General features: G+C 46.5%; 1 protein-coding gene across 1 annotated transcript; it reads right to left on the bottom strand.

Annotated features, from left to right (window-relative positions):
• Positions 1 to 403: 403 nt before the first annotated feature.
• Positions 404 to 7,110, bottom strand: LOC147416331 (protein mono-ADP-ribosyltransferase PARP12-like). Its single transcript, XM_086468017.1, has 7 exons — positions 7,051 to 7,110; positions 6,451 to 6,571; positions 5,309 to 5,399; positions 3,980 to 4,055; positions 3,097 to 3,227; positions 1,120 to 1,271; positions 404 to 684 (listed from the first exon to the last, which is right to left on the bottom strand). The coding sequence occupies exons 1-7, from the start codon at positions 7,108 to 7,110 to the stop codon at positions 404 to 406; spliced, it is 912 nt and encodes a 303-aa protein (XP_086324143.1).
• Between the last annotated feature and the right edge of the window lie 4,771 nt (positions 7,111 to 11,881).

The following is an 11,881-nucleotide window of genomic DNA, read 5'->3' as shown; positions in this document are numbered from 1 at the left end:
ACTTTTTATCCTTCCATATTCCCCACCTGGTCTCCTTTTGACACATCAGCACCATCACAGACAGGAATCATCCCTAAGTGACTATATCAGTAGATCAAGTTAATCACGTACTCAGCAATGCAGCTTTCAGCAGTGGTAGGTATTACTGCATCAGGGTACGCAATGCAGGTACATCCCCATCTCAGGCTACAGGTAAGTTGGAGGTTAAAATTTAGCACTTTCTGCTGGCAAAAGAATAGCCCTTACCAAAAAATGATGTCCCAAAATCCTTCAGGAGATTGAGATTTGTTTGCTGCGTGACAAAATGTTCGAAAGCTACTACTAAAGTTGAACAAACGTTAGAAAAAAGATGTACTAACGTGTAGTTTATTCAGCGTAAATTCAAAGGAGATTTCACCATTCGTTACAGGATCATACATCGGGCCCCACTGCTGTACTCCAAGATATAGGCAGGGTAGATCTGGTGCTTCTCAAAGATGACGAAGATGGAAGGGTCTGTTGGGTCATCCACGCAGCTGTCATAAAGTCTGTTTGAGTTGCCATCTCTGGGCGGAGGGCGAAGGTATTCGGGGTTTCCCTGAACAAAATCTCCAACAAGAACGTGAGCTACAAACATGCTGTGGCGACCACTACGAGAGGAACAGTACTCATGAGAGTAGCTGGCGTCTCTGGCAAAGTAGCTTCCTAGGGACCAAAAAAATCCACAGCTAAGACATTATTACATCAACTGAGGAACAAACATCTGCTACTGTCGCTTTGGCAGCTAGTTATTCAACAACACCAGGTAGCTTTACAGGCATCCTTGCCAGGTGTTTCCACATCAGCTTATTTTAAAACATCAACAGACTCTAGCCACATTTTGCCACCAACCTCCCAGTCCCACCTGTCCAAGAGCTATGCTGAACAGCAGGTACCTGAGGCAAAGAGGGTTGGTTTTAGCCCCTCCCAAAACGGGATTGCTGTGGCTGCAGCAATGCAGATGCAGGCAAATGAGAGTGCCCTACTGGCAGGATTGTGGGAGTCAGGGACAGTGAGTCACCTTGCACCCACCCACCAGCCTGGCTGTGTTCTGAAGCCTGTGCTGCTACAACCTCTGAACCCACACTTCCGCACTTGTACCTTTTCCGTATATTGTCCCATGAGTCCCACAGATCCTCCAATCAAAGTTCTGCTCACAGATGGCAGGCATGTGGGATGAACTTGTCCCGTGGAACAGAAGCCGCTCATCCACCCATTTCGATTTACGGAGCTTCTTCATTTGCTCCTTTTGCCTAGGGACAGAAAAAAAAAAAAAAAAAAAAAAAATTAAAAAAAATTAATTACGTGTTACCCTGGTTCAAGCAAGGACAGTTTCTCAACTCAACTCCTACTTTTGGGTCATGAAGGAACAGTGACACAAACCACTCTCAGTGGGGTTACTGCCTGCTTTGCACTTCTGTTGGTACCCTGCTGCACAGCTGGCTCCTTCCAGCAAAACAAAAAGTTCTCGGCATCGCTATGGACTGTGTCACCCACAACTTCATACCACATGAGAAAGTAAAGAGACAAACATGTCTTGACTGGGAATTGGTCAGTTCCCAGGTTATATAAATCCTGAATACACAAACAAGATTATAAAACTCAGCTGTATGAAGCTACAGTGTAGATTGTATAATCTCTACCCCTATCTTTATTGCACAAAAAGTCCCTTTTTTTAAAAAAAGAAAGAAAACCCTCTTATATAGAAGAGACCAAAACAAAAAGAATAAATTGTAGATACCAGAGTTCAGTCATGGTGCAGGAAAAGAACTGTCCTTTGACTAACACTAGGAAGAACCCTCCACAAGGCTATGTGATAAAAGGCTGATTTCCACAGACACAAAAGAGCACAGAGACAACCCCAGTTATCCGAGTACAGAGAGAGAAGCCCCAGCCCTGGCCCCACCCTGGGCTCCCCCAGGCAATCCTCAGCCCCAGGGACCAGGGGGACACCCAGCACTGTGAGCAATGGAAAGGGTCCAGAGCAGCTCACAGATGTAAGGAGGGTACTGCCTACAAGAGTATGGGACTTGTTATGGGACAGAGGTGAAGAGCATTTGGGGATTGCACAGGACTTGCAATGAGGTATTTAACAGAAGAACTGTAGGTGAGAGAAGGGGGGGGTCAAGATGGTCTGAGGAGCAAACATGGGAAAACAGATGGATAAGTGGGGAAAAAGGGCTGGTTGTGTATAAACAGGCAACTGTCTGGTCAGTAGGCTTGTCTGGCCATGCCCTGTGCCTGATCAGCACAGTCTGCTCTATCTCCTTTTTAAGATCCATTTCTAACTCTTACCTGGGTGATGGACTCTCCAGTCTGTGTGTATTGGGGGTCTGGGTGCAGCGACTGGATTAGGACCTTGGATCACAGGAGTTGCATATCCACAGCACCAGCAACTGCAGCAAGCAAGGGTGTGTGTGTCAGTGTGCGACCACTAGCCAATATAAGGCTAGACAGCCCGTGAGGAGGGTAGCTGGCCTGGGAGCCAGGTTTCAGTGCAGCCATGAGTCTGGGCCAGGTGCTAGAGAGACCAGAAGGTCTGAGCTTGCTTACCAGAGGGACCAAGAGGTCCACGCCAACCACTGAAGACTCCATGAAATCTATGAAGACCTATTTGCATGGGTGTGTCTCTGCAGAACATAAGTGGAGACAAGAGGACGCAGAGTCCAGCACAGGTAAGTTGAGTGTCTAAGACCAGGTCCTAGACGGACCCACACATGTACGTATGTTCCAGTAACAGGCTGTCATCCCAATCAGACAGAGGAAGGGAACAGGATGAGGCCATTGGTGCTGTTCATGATTGCATGAGTGCTGTGCTGTCGGTGTTGGGTTTTGTGGCCAGCTGTGTACATATTCACATGCTTTGTGTGTATGTGAGTGTTTGTGTGCGTGTGTGCCTACTGGGAACATGTGCTGAACCTCACTGCCAGACAGACCCAAGCACACAGATACGTGGCAGTCTCACCTCTGCTGGGCTTCTAGATTTGGCAACTCCTAACGCAGACTGTGGAGGACAATAGATCAGGAAATAGCAGCCTTCTGCTACCATACGGATAATGAAATAAAATAGATACAAACCACTGAAAAACTTGCCAAAGTGTAGGGTTCTGGATCCTCTGCATCTGGTGGATGCAGTAACCTTTCATCGTCTTTTCAAACAGCCTCTTAATTTTTCCATATTCATAGGAAGCGTAGCTGAGCTGTACCAACTGAAAATTTTAAAAATACCAAAAATAAGGTATTACTGACAGAAACAACTCCCCATCCTTCCAAAGGACTCATCAACCTCCACACATCAGGGGAAAAGTCCTGCTTCTCCTGTCTTTCCAGTGAATCATCCTCTCGCCAACTTCACCCTCACTCCCCATGTGGAAGCACAGACTCTGACTGAGGAAAATGAAAGCAATCTCATATGAGCTTCCTCTGGTGGACACACCTCCACATCTAGATTATTTTTACTTTGGAGTAACCCAAAGATGAAATGCACAGCAGTATTCAAGCTGGAGAAGAATGAATATCAGTTTCACCTTAATTTGACACACTAGCTCCTTCCCTACAAGACTAAGCTCTAGCCTTGCCACATCAAATAACATTTTGCCTCAAATCAATGGAGGAAATACTATAACACCCCCTTAAGATGCAATTCATCCAGTTTATCAGAGGATCAGGTGCTTTGGGAGAGTGGAAAGGACAGGTCAGACCATAAGTGGCCGAACAGGCCTTTCTATATATACCTGCATATATAAATGTACATGCATGGTACATGTAGGCGGTCTCTGAGAGCCTCCCAGGAGACACAGGTCTATTCTGAATATGAAAAACTGTCAGTCTTGTTTCACCTCATAGTTGCTTATTTTGTAAGACATGTTTAAAAGCTGGGAACACCTCAACTGCCTTGGATCATGTTCTCAGAAAAATCAGGGTAGTTTGCCCTACCCACTGGAGAGCTGGAAAGACCTACCTTGAACCCAATATCAGGCAGTGCAGATTGGTCCCAGTGTGGAGGACAGACAGGACATGATAGAGTCATGTTTTGTCTGCAGAAAAGAAAAAGGAGCAAATCAGTCCATGATACTCCTAAACAAATCCTCCTTCTGGAGGATCCAGCTGCTGGCTCTACAGCAGCCTTCAGGTATCCCTGGATTTTTACTTCTGTTTTACTTTCCACATAACCATTATCCCTTTCTCCCATTTAAATTTCCACACACATCCTAGTGGCACTAATGTATCTCTTGGCAGGTCTCCTACCTTGACACTGGTAGGAGAGCTTCAAACGAGAAGTAACATGCTCCTAGCCGGGTGGTTTATGCAACTGCTCCAGCTAGCCCTCCGTGTGTGCTGTTTGAACTTCTAGGAAACTGGAGTGTAAGCCCTCTCCCTCCATGTGGCTACTCATCTCTAAACTGCTGGCCAGACTGGTGGCCTGCCCCTACCCATCCCCAGAACCAGGCCTGTCAGGAGGCTGTGGGTAGACGGTTGTGCCCTGCAGGCACTACTGCACTCATCAGTTCTCAACAACTGACTGAGCACTAATACCTTCCTGGCACTCATTTTTTAACCCAGGCAACAGGAACATCAGCATCTATTCAGAAGCTACAGTGTTTTCTTTTTGAATCAACCCACCCTTGGTTGAACCAACATTTAAATTGAACCCTTGGCTTTAAATGCACTGTCTGCTGGTGAGTTTCTGAAGTAAAGGCAGCTCTTTTTAAAATAAAGCAGTAGCACAACAAACTTCTGCAGCAGACACACTCAAATTCTGTAAAGCTGAACTTCCTTTAAAAAAGAAAGCCATAAGATAGCGTATCCCAAATAAGTGCATCCAGTTCGCTTCATTTAGAGGGATTTGCTTCGGTGTTTTATTTTATGCTCGGCTTTTCAGGGAATGGCATCTATCTGCCCCACAGTTCTTGCGACTAGCAGTCGCTTGCTCCTACTCTGTGCACAGTTTATTTGGTATTGTTGGGTCATAAATCAAGGAATAAAAATTCCTGGCACAGTTGTGTCAGCCCTATGTGGCCTTGGTCTCACAGAGAGAACAAATCTACTCTAGAGGTCTTTCACAGCTGCCAGAGACTTCCACCAAACATCCCTCCAGCACACTTCACGGAAGTGTTGCATAATTTACAAATACTGTGACCACAAAATTTGCCATTAAATTTGCCAGTCAACAAAAAGTATCTAAAAAATGAATTTAAGGAATCTAAAAATGATTTCTAGTCAGGTAGGAGGAACTTAGCAGAAAGGTGCTGTGATCTAGAGACATTATTAAATAATGAATGTATATTACCTTCTGTCTTGTCCACCTTGAGAGGACAGAGATTTTGGCAAGCGTGCAACTTGTCTTTGAGTTTCATAGAACAAATTTGTTTGGACCATGTCTTGAAAGAAAAAACACAATCACTCAATAATCAGATAATTTATTGTCCAGGGACACACTTTTATGTGTTTAGAAAAAATAAAATGTAGCCCTGAATACCACATCATGGTGCTCTGTCTACCACACCCACCCCACTCCACACTTCGAAACCATTCCCACTTGTGGTCTTCCTGCTTGGAGATCAGCAAGGTCAACCACCTTCTAACATAGGTTGTGAAGCTCACAGGCAACCAACCACCAACTGCACCTGCATTCACATCCAGGCTGTCAGCCAGGGGAAACCACATCTGATGTCAGGCCTACAGCAGGGAAGAGATTTCAATACGATGGAGGCCATAAATCTAGATTTCCCAGCAGTGCAGGATTATTACGTGGTGCTAAGAGAAAAGTCTGCCCTCTGTTCTTGGTCCTGTAACAATATCACAGAGCGCATGCTGTGTGACATGGCTAATTATCCATTGTTCCCTCCTTTAAACACCATTCTTTTTATTCATGCCAGGAAACAGATTTAAAGTTTGGAAAGCTAATAGGAATTTTAAGACGGGTAAATAAATTAGAAACAGAAAAACATTTCTTATTTTCCCATTTCTCTCTCTGTGCAACCAGCCCTAAATTTTCCTTTGCTGCACTGTGTGCTTTCTCTCCATACAACTAGCTTGCAAGATGTCTACCATGGGCTCACTTCTTCACCCTTTGACTTTTCAGTGCTTTCTTTTTTTTTCCCCCCTTTCTCATTTCTCCTCTTTAGCTTTATAAACCCAAATGCATAAGCCAGATGCCATGAAATGTTTACTCTCAGCTCTTCTTCTGAATATACAGTATTGTCAGAGATGCTTTTTTGACTATAGATGCACAAATCCAGAAGCTCGAGCGGTGCATCTTAAAACTGTGGAGAAATGTACACGCTGCTCAAGTTCTGCTTGGATAAAACTTACAGGAGGAGAAAGACCTATTCAAAGAAACCCAGGCATAGGGTCAATACTCTGCATGAAGGAGGCTACCTTACAGCCAGCTACACTGTATAATGAACTTGAAACAAGGAGATACTTCACCTTCAAAGTTTAACTCATACTGCTGAGAACCAGCCCTGAATAACACAGTGCCTTTCTGGTCAGCTAGAAATTCCTTCTCCAGATCTGCAGATGTTACCGTGGCAGAGCAGTGATGTGGATGCTATAGAAAGAACAAGGAAATTATAACTGTTAGAAACCAGTCTTTGGTTAAGGTGACACTGTGGGGAAATGCCAGTGTTTCCCCAGGCCCCTATCATGGGACGCCATTTTGAACTAAGTCTCTAAGGCTTCAAGCATTTTGTTCTTCAGCAACAGAGGGGTAGCCCACAGAGAACAGCTGCTTGTAACAGAAGCAAAAAAGCAGCCTTCGGCCTGTGTGGTCAGCTTTAGCCAAAAGACGTCCGTCACCTCTGGAAGATGCACCCGCTTTCAAAGCCAGTCCTTTGAAAGCTTTCATAGAGTAGCAGTACTGCTTTGAGGGACAATTAATAAGACAGATCCACCAGCACATCAGAGCAGCACTACAAGGGCACCCAGCAGTGCATGTGAAACGCACCAGCTGCAGAACAGCATGCCATAAATAAGTCTCCAAAGATGGCTTAACAAGAGCTTTTGGCATCAACTGTAGATGGATCTCACCTCTTCCCCATACTCAATCCACTGCCCAGAATCATCAAGCCAGTACCAGGTGTACTCCATTTCGGGAACAGATGGATAAGTCAGAAGACACTACAGTTGCAGAAGAGCTGACCAACGCCTGGCTGCTTGCTCAGCCCTAACATCAGAAGAGAAATCCAGATTATGGTATGGGTCTTTTCCAAAGCTGTCAAACTGTGTGATATCCCTGGTGTGGTCAGAAGTCTAATCACTTCTCAGAAAAGGAGATCACTCCAGCTGGGAAGTGCAGGTTTGTCCCAGAACCGAGGAACCGATGTTTGTACATTTATGGGGCATGATAAGTGTCACAGGAATGACTCTGACCTCTCTGGATTGGACTTCTGTGGCAGGTATGCCTGCCCCAACACCACTAGAAACTTCTCCATTGGTGAACCACAACTCTCTCTAGTGACTGCTGTCATGTACGTACCTCAGTTGATAGACAAGGCGCTCAGCTAATGAGGCACTTTGCTCATGTTACCTGTATAGGTCCACAAGCCCCCATCCAACTTGGGTATAAATGGCGTCCTGCTGGAGGCCATTGTGAGTCCTCCTTGGAGTAGCAGATCTGTGACATGAGGTCCTCCCCACGGCAAGGGTTGCCTACCATGGATACTTCTCGAGGCTGAGTGCCCTCACTTCAATAGGTGAGTGAATGTGTGTTACAGATCTTCCCCTTTCCCCTTGAACCCTAAAAGCTTTTAGGTGATCCTTGTAATAGTACCACACATAATAAGTTTTACTGTTGTTCTTTACATAAGTGTGAGCCAACTCCAGTGGCACCTGAACTTGTGTGTGAACTGTATGGATGTTTGTTTCTTGCGATTAATGGTAGTTAGTGGTGGTTGTATCTCTGGTGGTTGGTAGTTTTGTTCTGTAACAACATGGGTCACTATTTTTCTCTTACGTCTGTCTAAAAATACACATTGTAAGAAAATACAACTTGACAAAATAAACTCAGCTTGTTATGTGAAGGCCAGTGGTGCCACCTGGCTAACAGGAGTAAGATTGGTTTCTAGGCAGTGTGTGATCAGCTGCAGAAGTCAAGAGTGCCTTCAGAAGGCACCGATAGCATCATCCCTCCTTTAGTGTTCAGCAAAGCAAAGCTGCCACTCACAGGTACTGTGCTGGGTGTAGGTGCCCAAGTGCTGGCAGTGGGCACCTCTGTGAGAAGAGACTCGGGGGTGCCCCATGCCAGACACAGCCACTCAACAGACCCACTGCAGGACATAGCTGAGCCCATCAGCCAAGCTGGTGCCACATCTGAGAAAGCTGCTCAGCAGTGAGAAGTGAGGAAAAAATGTGATAGAAGCATCCCTGCAGACACCCAGGTCAGTGAATAAAAGGAGGAGGAGGTGCTCCAGGCACTGGAGCAGAGATTCCCCTGCAACGTGTAGAGAAGACCATGGTGAAGGAGATTGACCCCCTGCAACCTGTAGAGGACCATGGTGGAGCAGATATCTACACTACAGCCCATGGAGGACCCCATGCTGCAGTCTGTGGACATGCCCTGAAGGAATTTGCAGTCCAAAGAGAGGAGCCCATGCCAGAGCAGGTTTATCCTGAAGGACTGCAGCCCATGGGAAAGGCACCATTCTGGAGCGTGGGAAATTTTTGAGGATGATGGAGTGGCAGAGAGCAAATCTTACGGACTGAGGTCAGTGCCCATTCCCCTTCCCCCCCTGTGTTGCTTATTGGGGAGGGTGGCAGGGGGGAGATAGAGGAGTCAGGAATGAAAGAGTGAAGTTAAGCCTGGGAAGAAGGTGGAGGGGGGGGAAGGTGGTGTTCTGATTTTTGGTTTTGTTTCTCACCATCCAAATCTGTTTTAATTGGCAATAAATTAACTTTCCCCAAGTCAAGTCTGTTTTGCCCAGCAATCTGCCTGTCTTTAGCTCAACTCATGAACTTTTTCGTCTTATTTTCTTCCCCTGTCCTGTTAAGGAGGGGAGTGAGAGAACAGCTGGGTGGGCATCTGGCAGCCAGGTAAGGTCAGCTTCCTTGTCAGGGGGTGGTGGCAGTTGGGAATCACTTACCAGCAAAGTCTCTGCTCTGCGCTCTTACCCTGGAGACACAGCACCTACAAAGAGAAGAAGCTGAAATAGGTAGCCACCAATAATTAAAATTCAGAGGATTTTACTTTGCTTGCTGCTGTGCTTCAGCCTGTTTTGACTGTCCCAATTTTGGACCCAGACAACATTTTTCTATGCATCTCATCAATTTGCTGCTCCTACAACATTACCCTATTGTGGGGCACATACACACAGCTGAGATCTGTCCTCCTGCCTGCATGGAGTTTGCAAGGGTCTGTGGCTGAGCTACTCAGAGCTGCTTGAAGAATCTGAACGCAGTATTCAAACAGAGACTGGAATTGATCATTTATCCAGCTCTGACGCCCTTCATGCTTTGGCAGGGATCAAGGGTATTCAGAGCAGCTAATCAGAGGAAATCATTGTAGGAGGAGCTCCCTTATAGAGCTGGTTACAGTACAAAGGTCCATGAACAAAGGCTTGGCAGCCCCTGGACTGCCAGAACAAAGAGCGAGGAAGGACCGGAGTCTCCCTTGCAGCCTGAGCTTCTTCCTCTGCTGTCTTCAGACCACGGTTGCTCTTTGTACGCAGTAACACCAGCCAGGCCTGTTCCTAGAAAAATTCTTCCAATTCGTTTTCTCTCAAATCCCATTGCAGGAGATTCATGAGATCCAGCACTCCCGGGAGCTTTTTTTGGATGCGGCTGTCCCTTCTCTCCCCTCTGCACAGCAGTGTGCTGCTGCTACTGGTGTGGCAGAAGAATTCGAAGTCTGTAGATACCGAGTTCGGGATTTGAGGGGGCGGAGGGGAAATGGAGAGGAAAGCAGAGGAGTGGGGTAGGATGATGTTTCCAGGCAGATTTTCTCCATTGCTCCCCCCCATCCCTGTTCCCTTTCTTCCCACTCCATAAGTGGATGCTAATCTTCTGGCTCCCCTGCGGAGACTCAGGGCTCCCAGTCTGCCCAAACCCCACCAGCTTTCTGAAATGTTCAGTTGTATCCTACTTTCACTTTCACTTGCCAGCGTTTCTGCTCCTTGCAGGGATTTTCCACTCATCCACTAACCCCAACTAGAAAGAAAAAGAGGTGAAGCACTTAAAGCAGACAAATATTTCACTGGCAAGACAGATAATGTCCTTCACCTTTTGTTGAAGATTTTACTATCTGGTCTTGTGAAACTGAGAGATATCCTGCAAATTTGCTTTTTATAGCTCCACACAAATAGCTTTATACAGAGGAAATTTTATACGTGAAAAGCAACCCCATGCCACCTTTTCTCTTACACATTTCTCGCTCACGTGGAAGAAGTGATGAATTAATGAAGATACAAACACAGCTTACAGTATGACTAACTGCAAGTAGTTATCCTTCCAGCAGACCTTAAAGCCAAGCCCACAAACCATGAAATCCCCAACTTCCTCCCTCCCAGCTCAGCAGCACCCCAGGAAAGTTGTCAGAGCCCAGCACGCACGACCTCCCCGGCTCCCCTACTCACAGTCCTGCCGTCAGGCTCTCCAGCCACCACTCCCGGGAGCTGAGGGCACCAGACACGTGCCTGCCGGTCGGATGAGCCCTCTGAACCTTTGCTCCACATGCGGAAGGTCCCCCGGGTGCAACGAGACTTTCAGAAATAAAATACGACTGGCCTGTGAGAGCGACTTGTGATCTCCCACCTGCACGCCTGTACCTCGCTGTCTCTCTCCACGGGATGTCACAAACGCCTCTCCACTAGCCACCGACCCTTAGGAAATGGAGGCTGACTAAAGTTTCCTTTTGGTTATTGCGCCATACGCACACGTGTCAGCCAGGCATGAGCAGACCGGCCAGGCACAGCTAATGTTTTTGGCAGATGCATCAGTGAAATCAACATCCCTACAAACCAGCATAGTTTATCCCTACTGCTTGGTTCCTGTCATCATGCACCAGCACTTACCTTGAACCGATTCCTCCCAGCCTTCCAGCGGCTGGGGATATTCAGGACCTTCTTCTTTCAAGACGTCTGCTGGGAGCAGCTATTGCTGAACATCATTCTTTGAAAGCCAAAAGCTGGCGTCGCCTTGCAAAGCGAACCCCAAATCCCGATGCAGAAAGCCGGTGCATCTCTCAACACACTCTCCGTGTCGGTTATCGTGCTGATCGGGGAGGGGGGGGTTGCAGTGTGCAGCGCTGCACGGAGCGACCCAAACCGGTGCAAACCAAGCACAGAGCACTGCGGGGCAGGCTCAGTCAGCCCACGCAGAGGTCTGCACTGTCCCGAGTGTTTGTATTCCTTTACCTTGAAGTCTGAGCCTCCGCTCTGTTCTTCCCCATGGAAATCAGAGAAGGGTTAGGAGCTTTCCAGTCTGACCTCCAGCCTTTCAGTCTAAAAGGCTGACGGTGTTTCCCAGCAGAGCTCTGAAAGCTTAATGAGAGGTCAAGTAGTACTCACTACATAAACTTGCTCAGATGCAAACTTTTGTTTTGTTTTGTTTTAGTTACACAAATTATGCTCAGTTGAACTGCCCAGAACATTTTTATTTCCTGATGATCTAGTCAGATCAGATCAGTAGTGGCTGAAACACACAAATCTTTCTTCGTTTCTGGAAAGGCTGCACTCTGAGTACCTTTTATAGACGTAGTATTAAAAAAAATAAAACAAAACACCACAAATGTGATTATAAAGTTGGACTTTGTTTCTTTCCCATCTGGCCTTTCTTGACTGGCTTTTGACCTTCCATATAGTATCTGGCTCTCATCTCCACAGTTGCACAACTTTTATGCTTTCCTTTGATGGGATTTATAGGATCA

This window comes from Leptosomus discolor, chromosome 1, assembly GCF_034619465.1.
Source record: "Leptosomus discolor isolate bLepDis1 chromosome 1, bLepDis1.hap2, whole genome shotgun sequence".
Taxonomy (NCBI): Eukaryota; Metazoa; Chordata; class Aves; order Leptosomiformes; family Leptosomidae; genus Leptosomus; species Leptosomus discolor.
The sequence above is the reverse complement of the archived record's forward strand: the minus strand, read 5'-3'. Positions and strand labels throughout refer to the sequence as shown.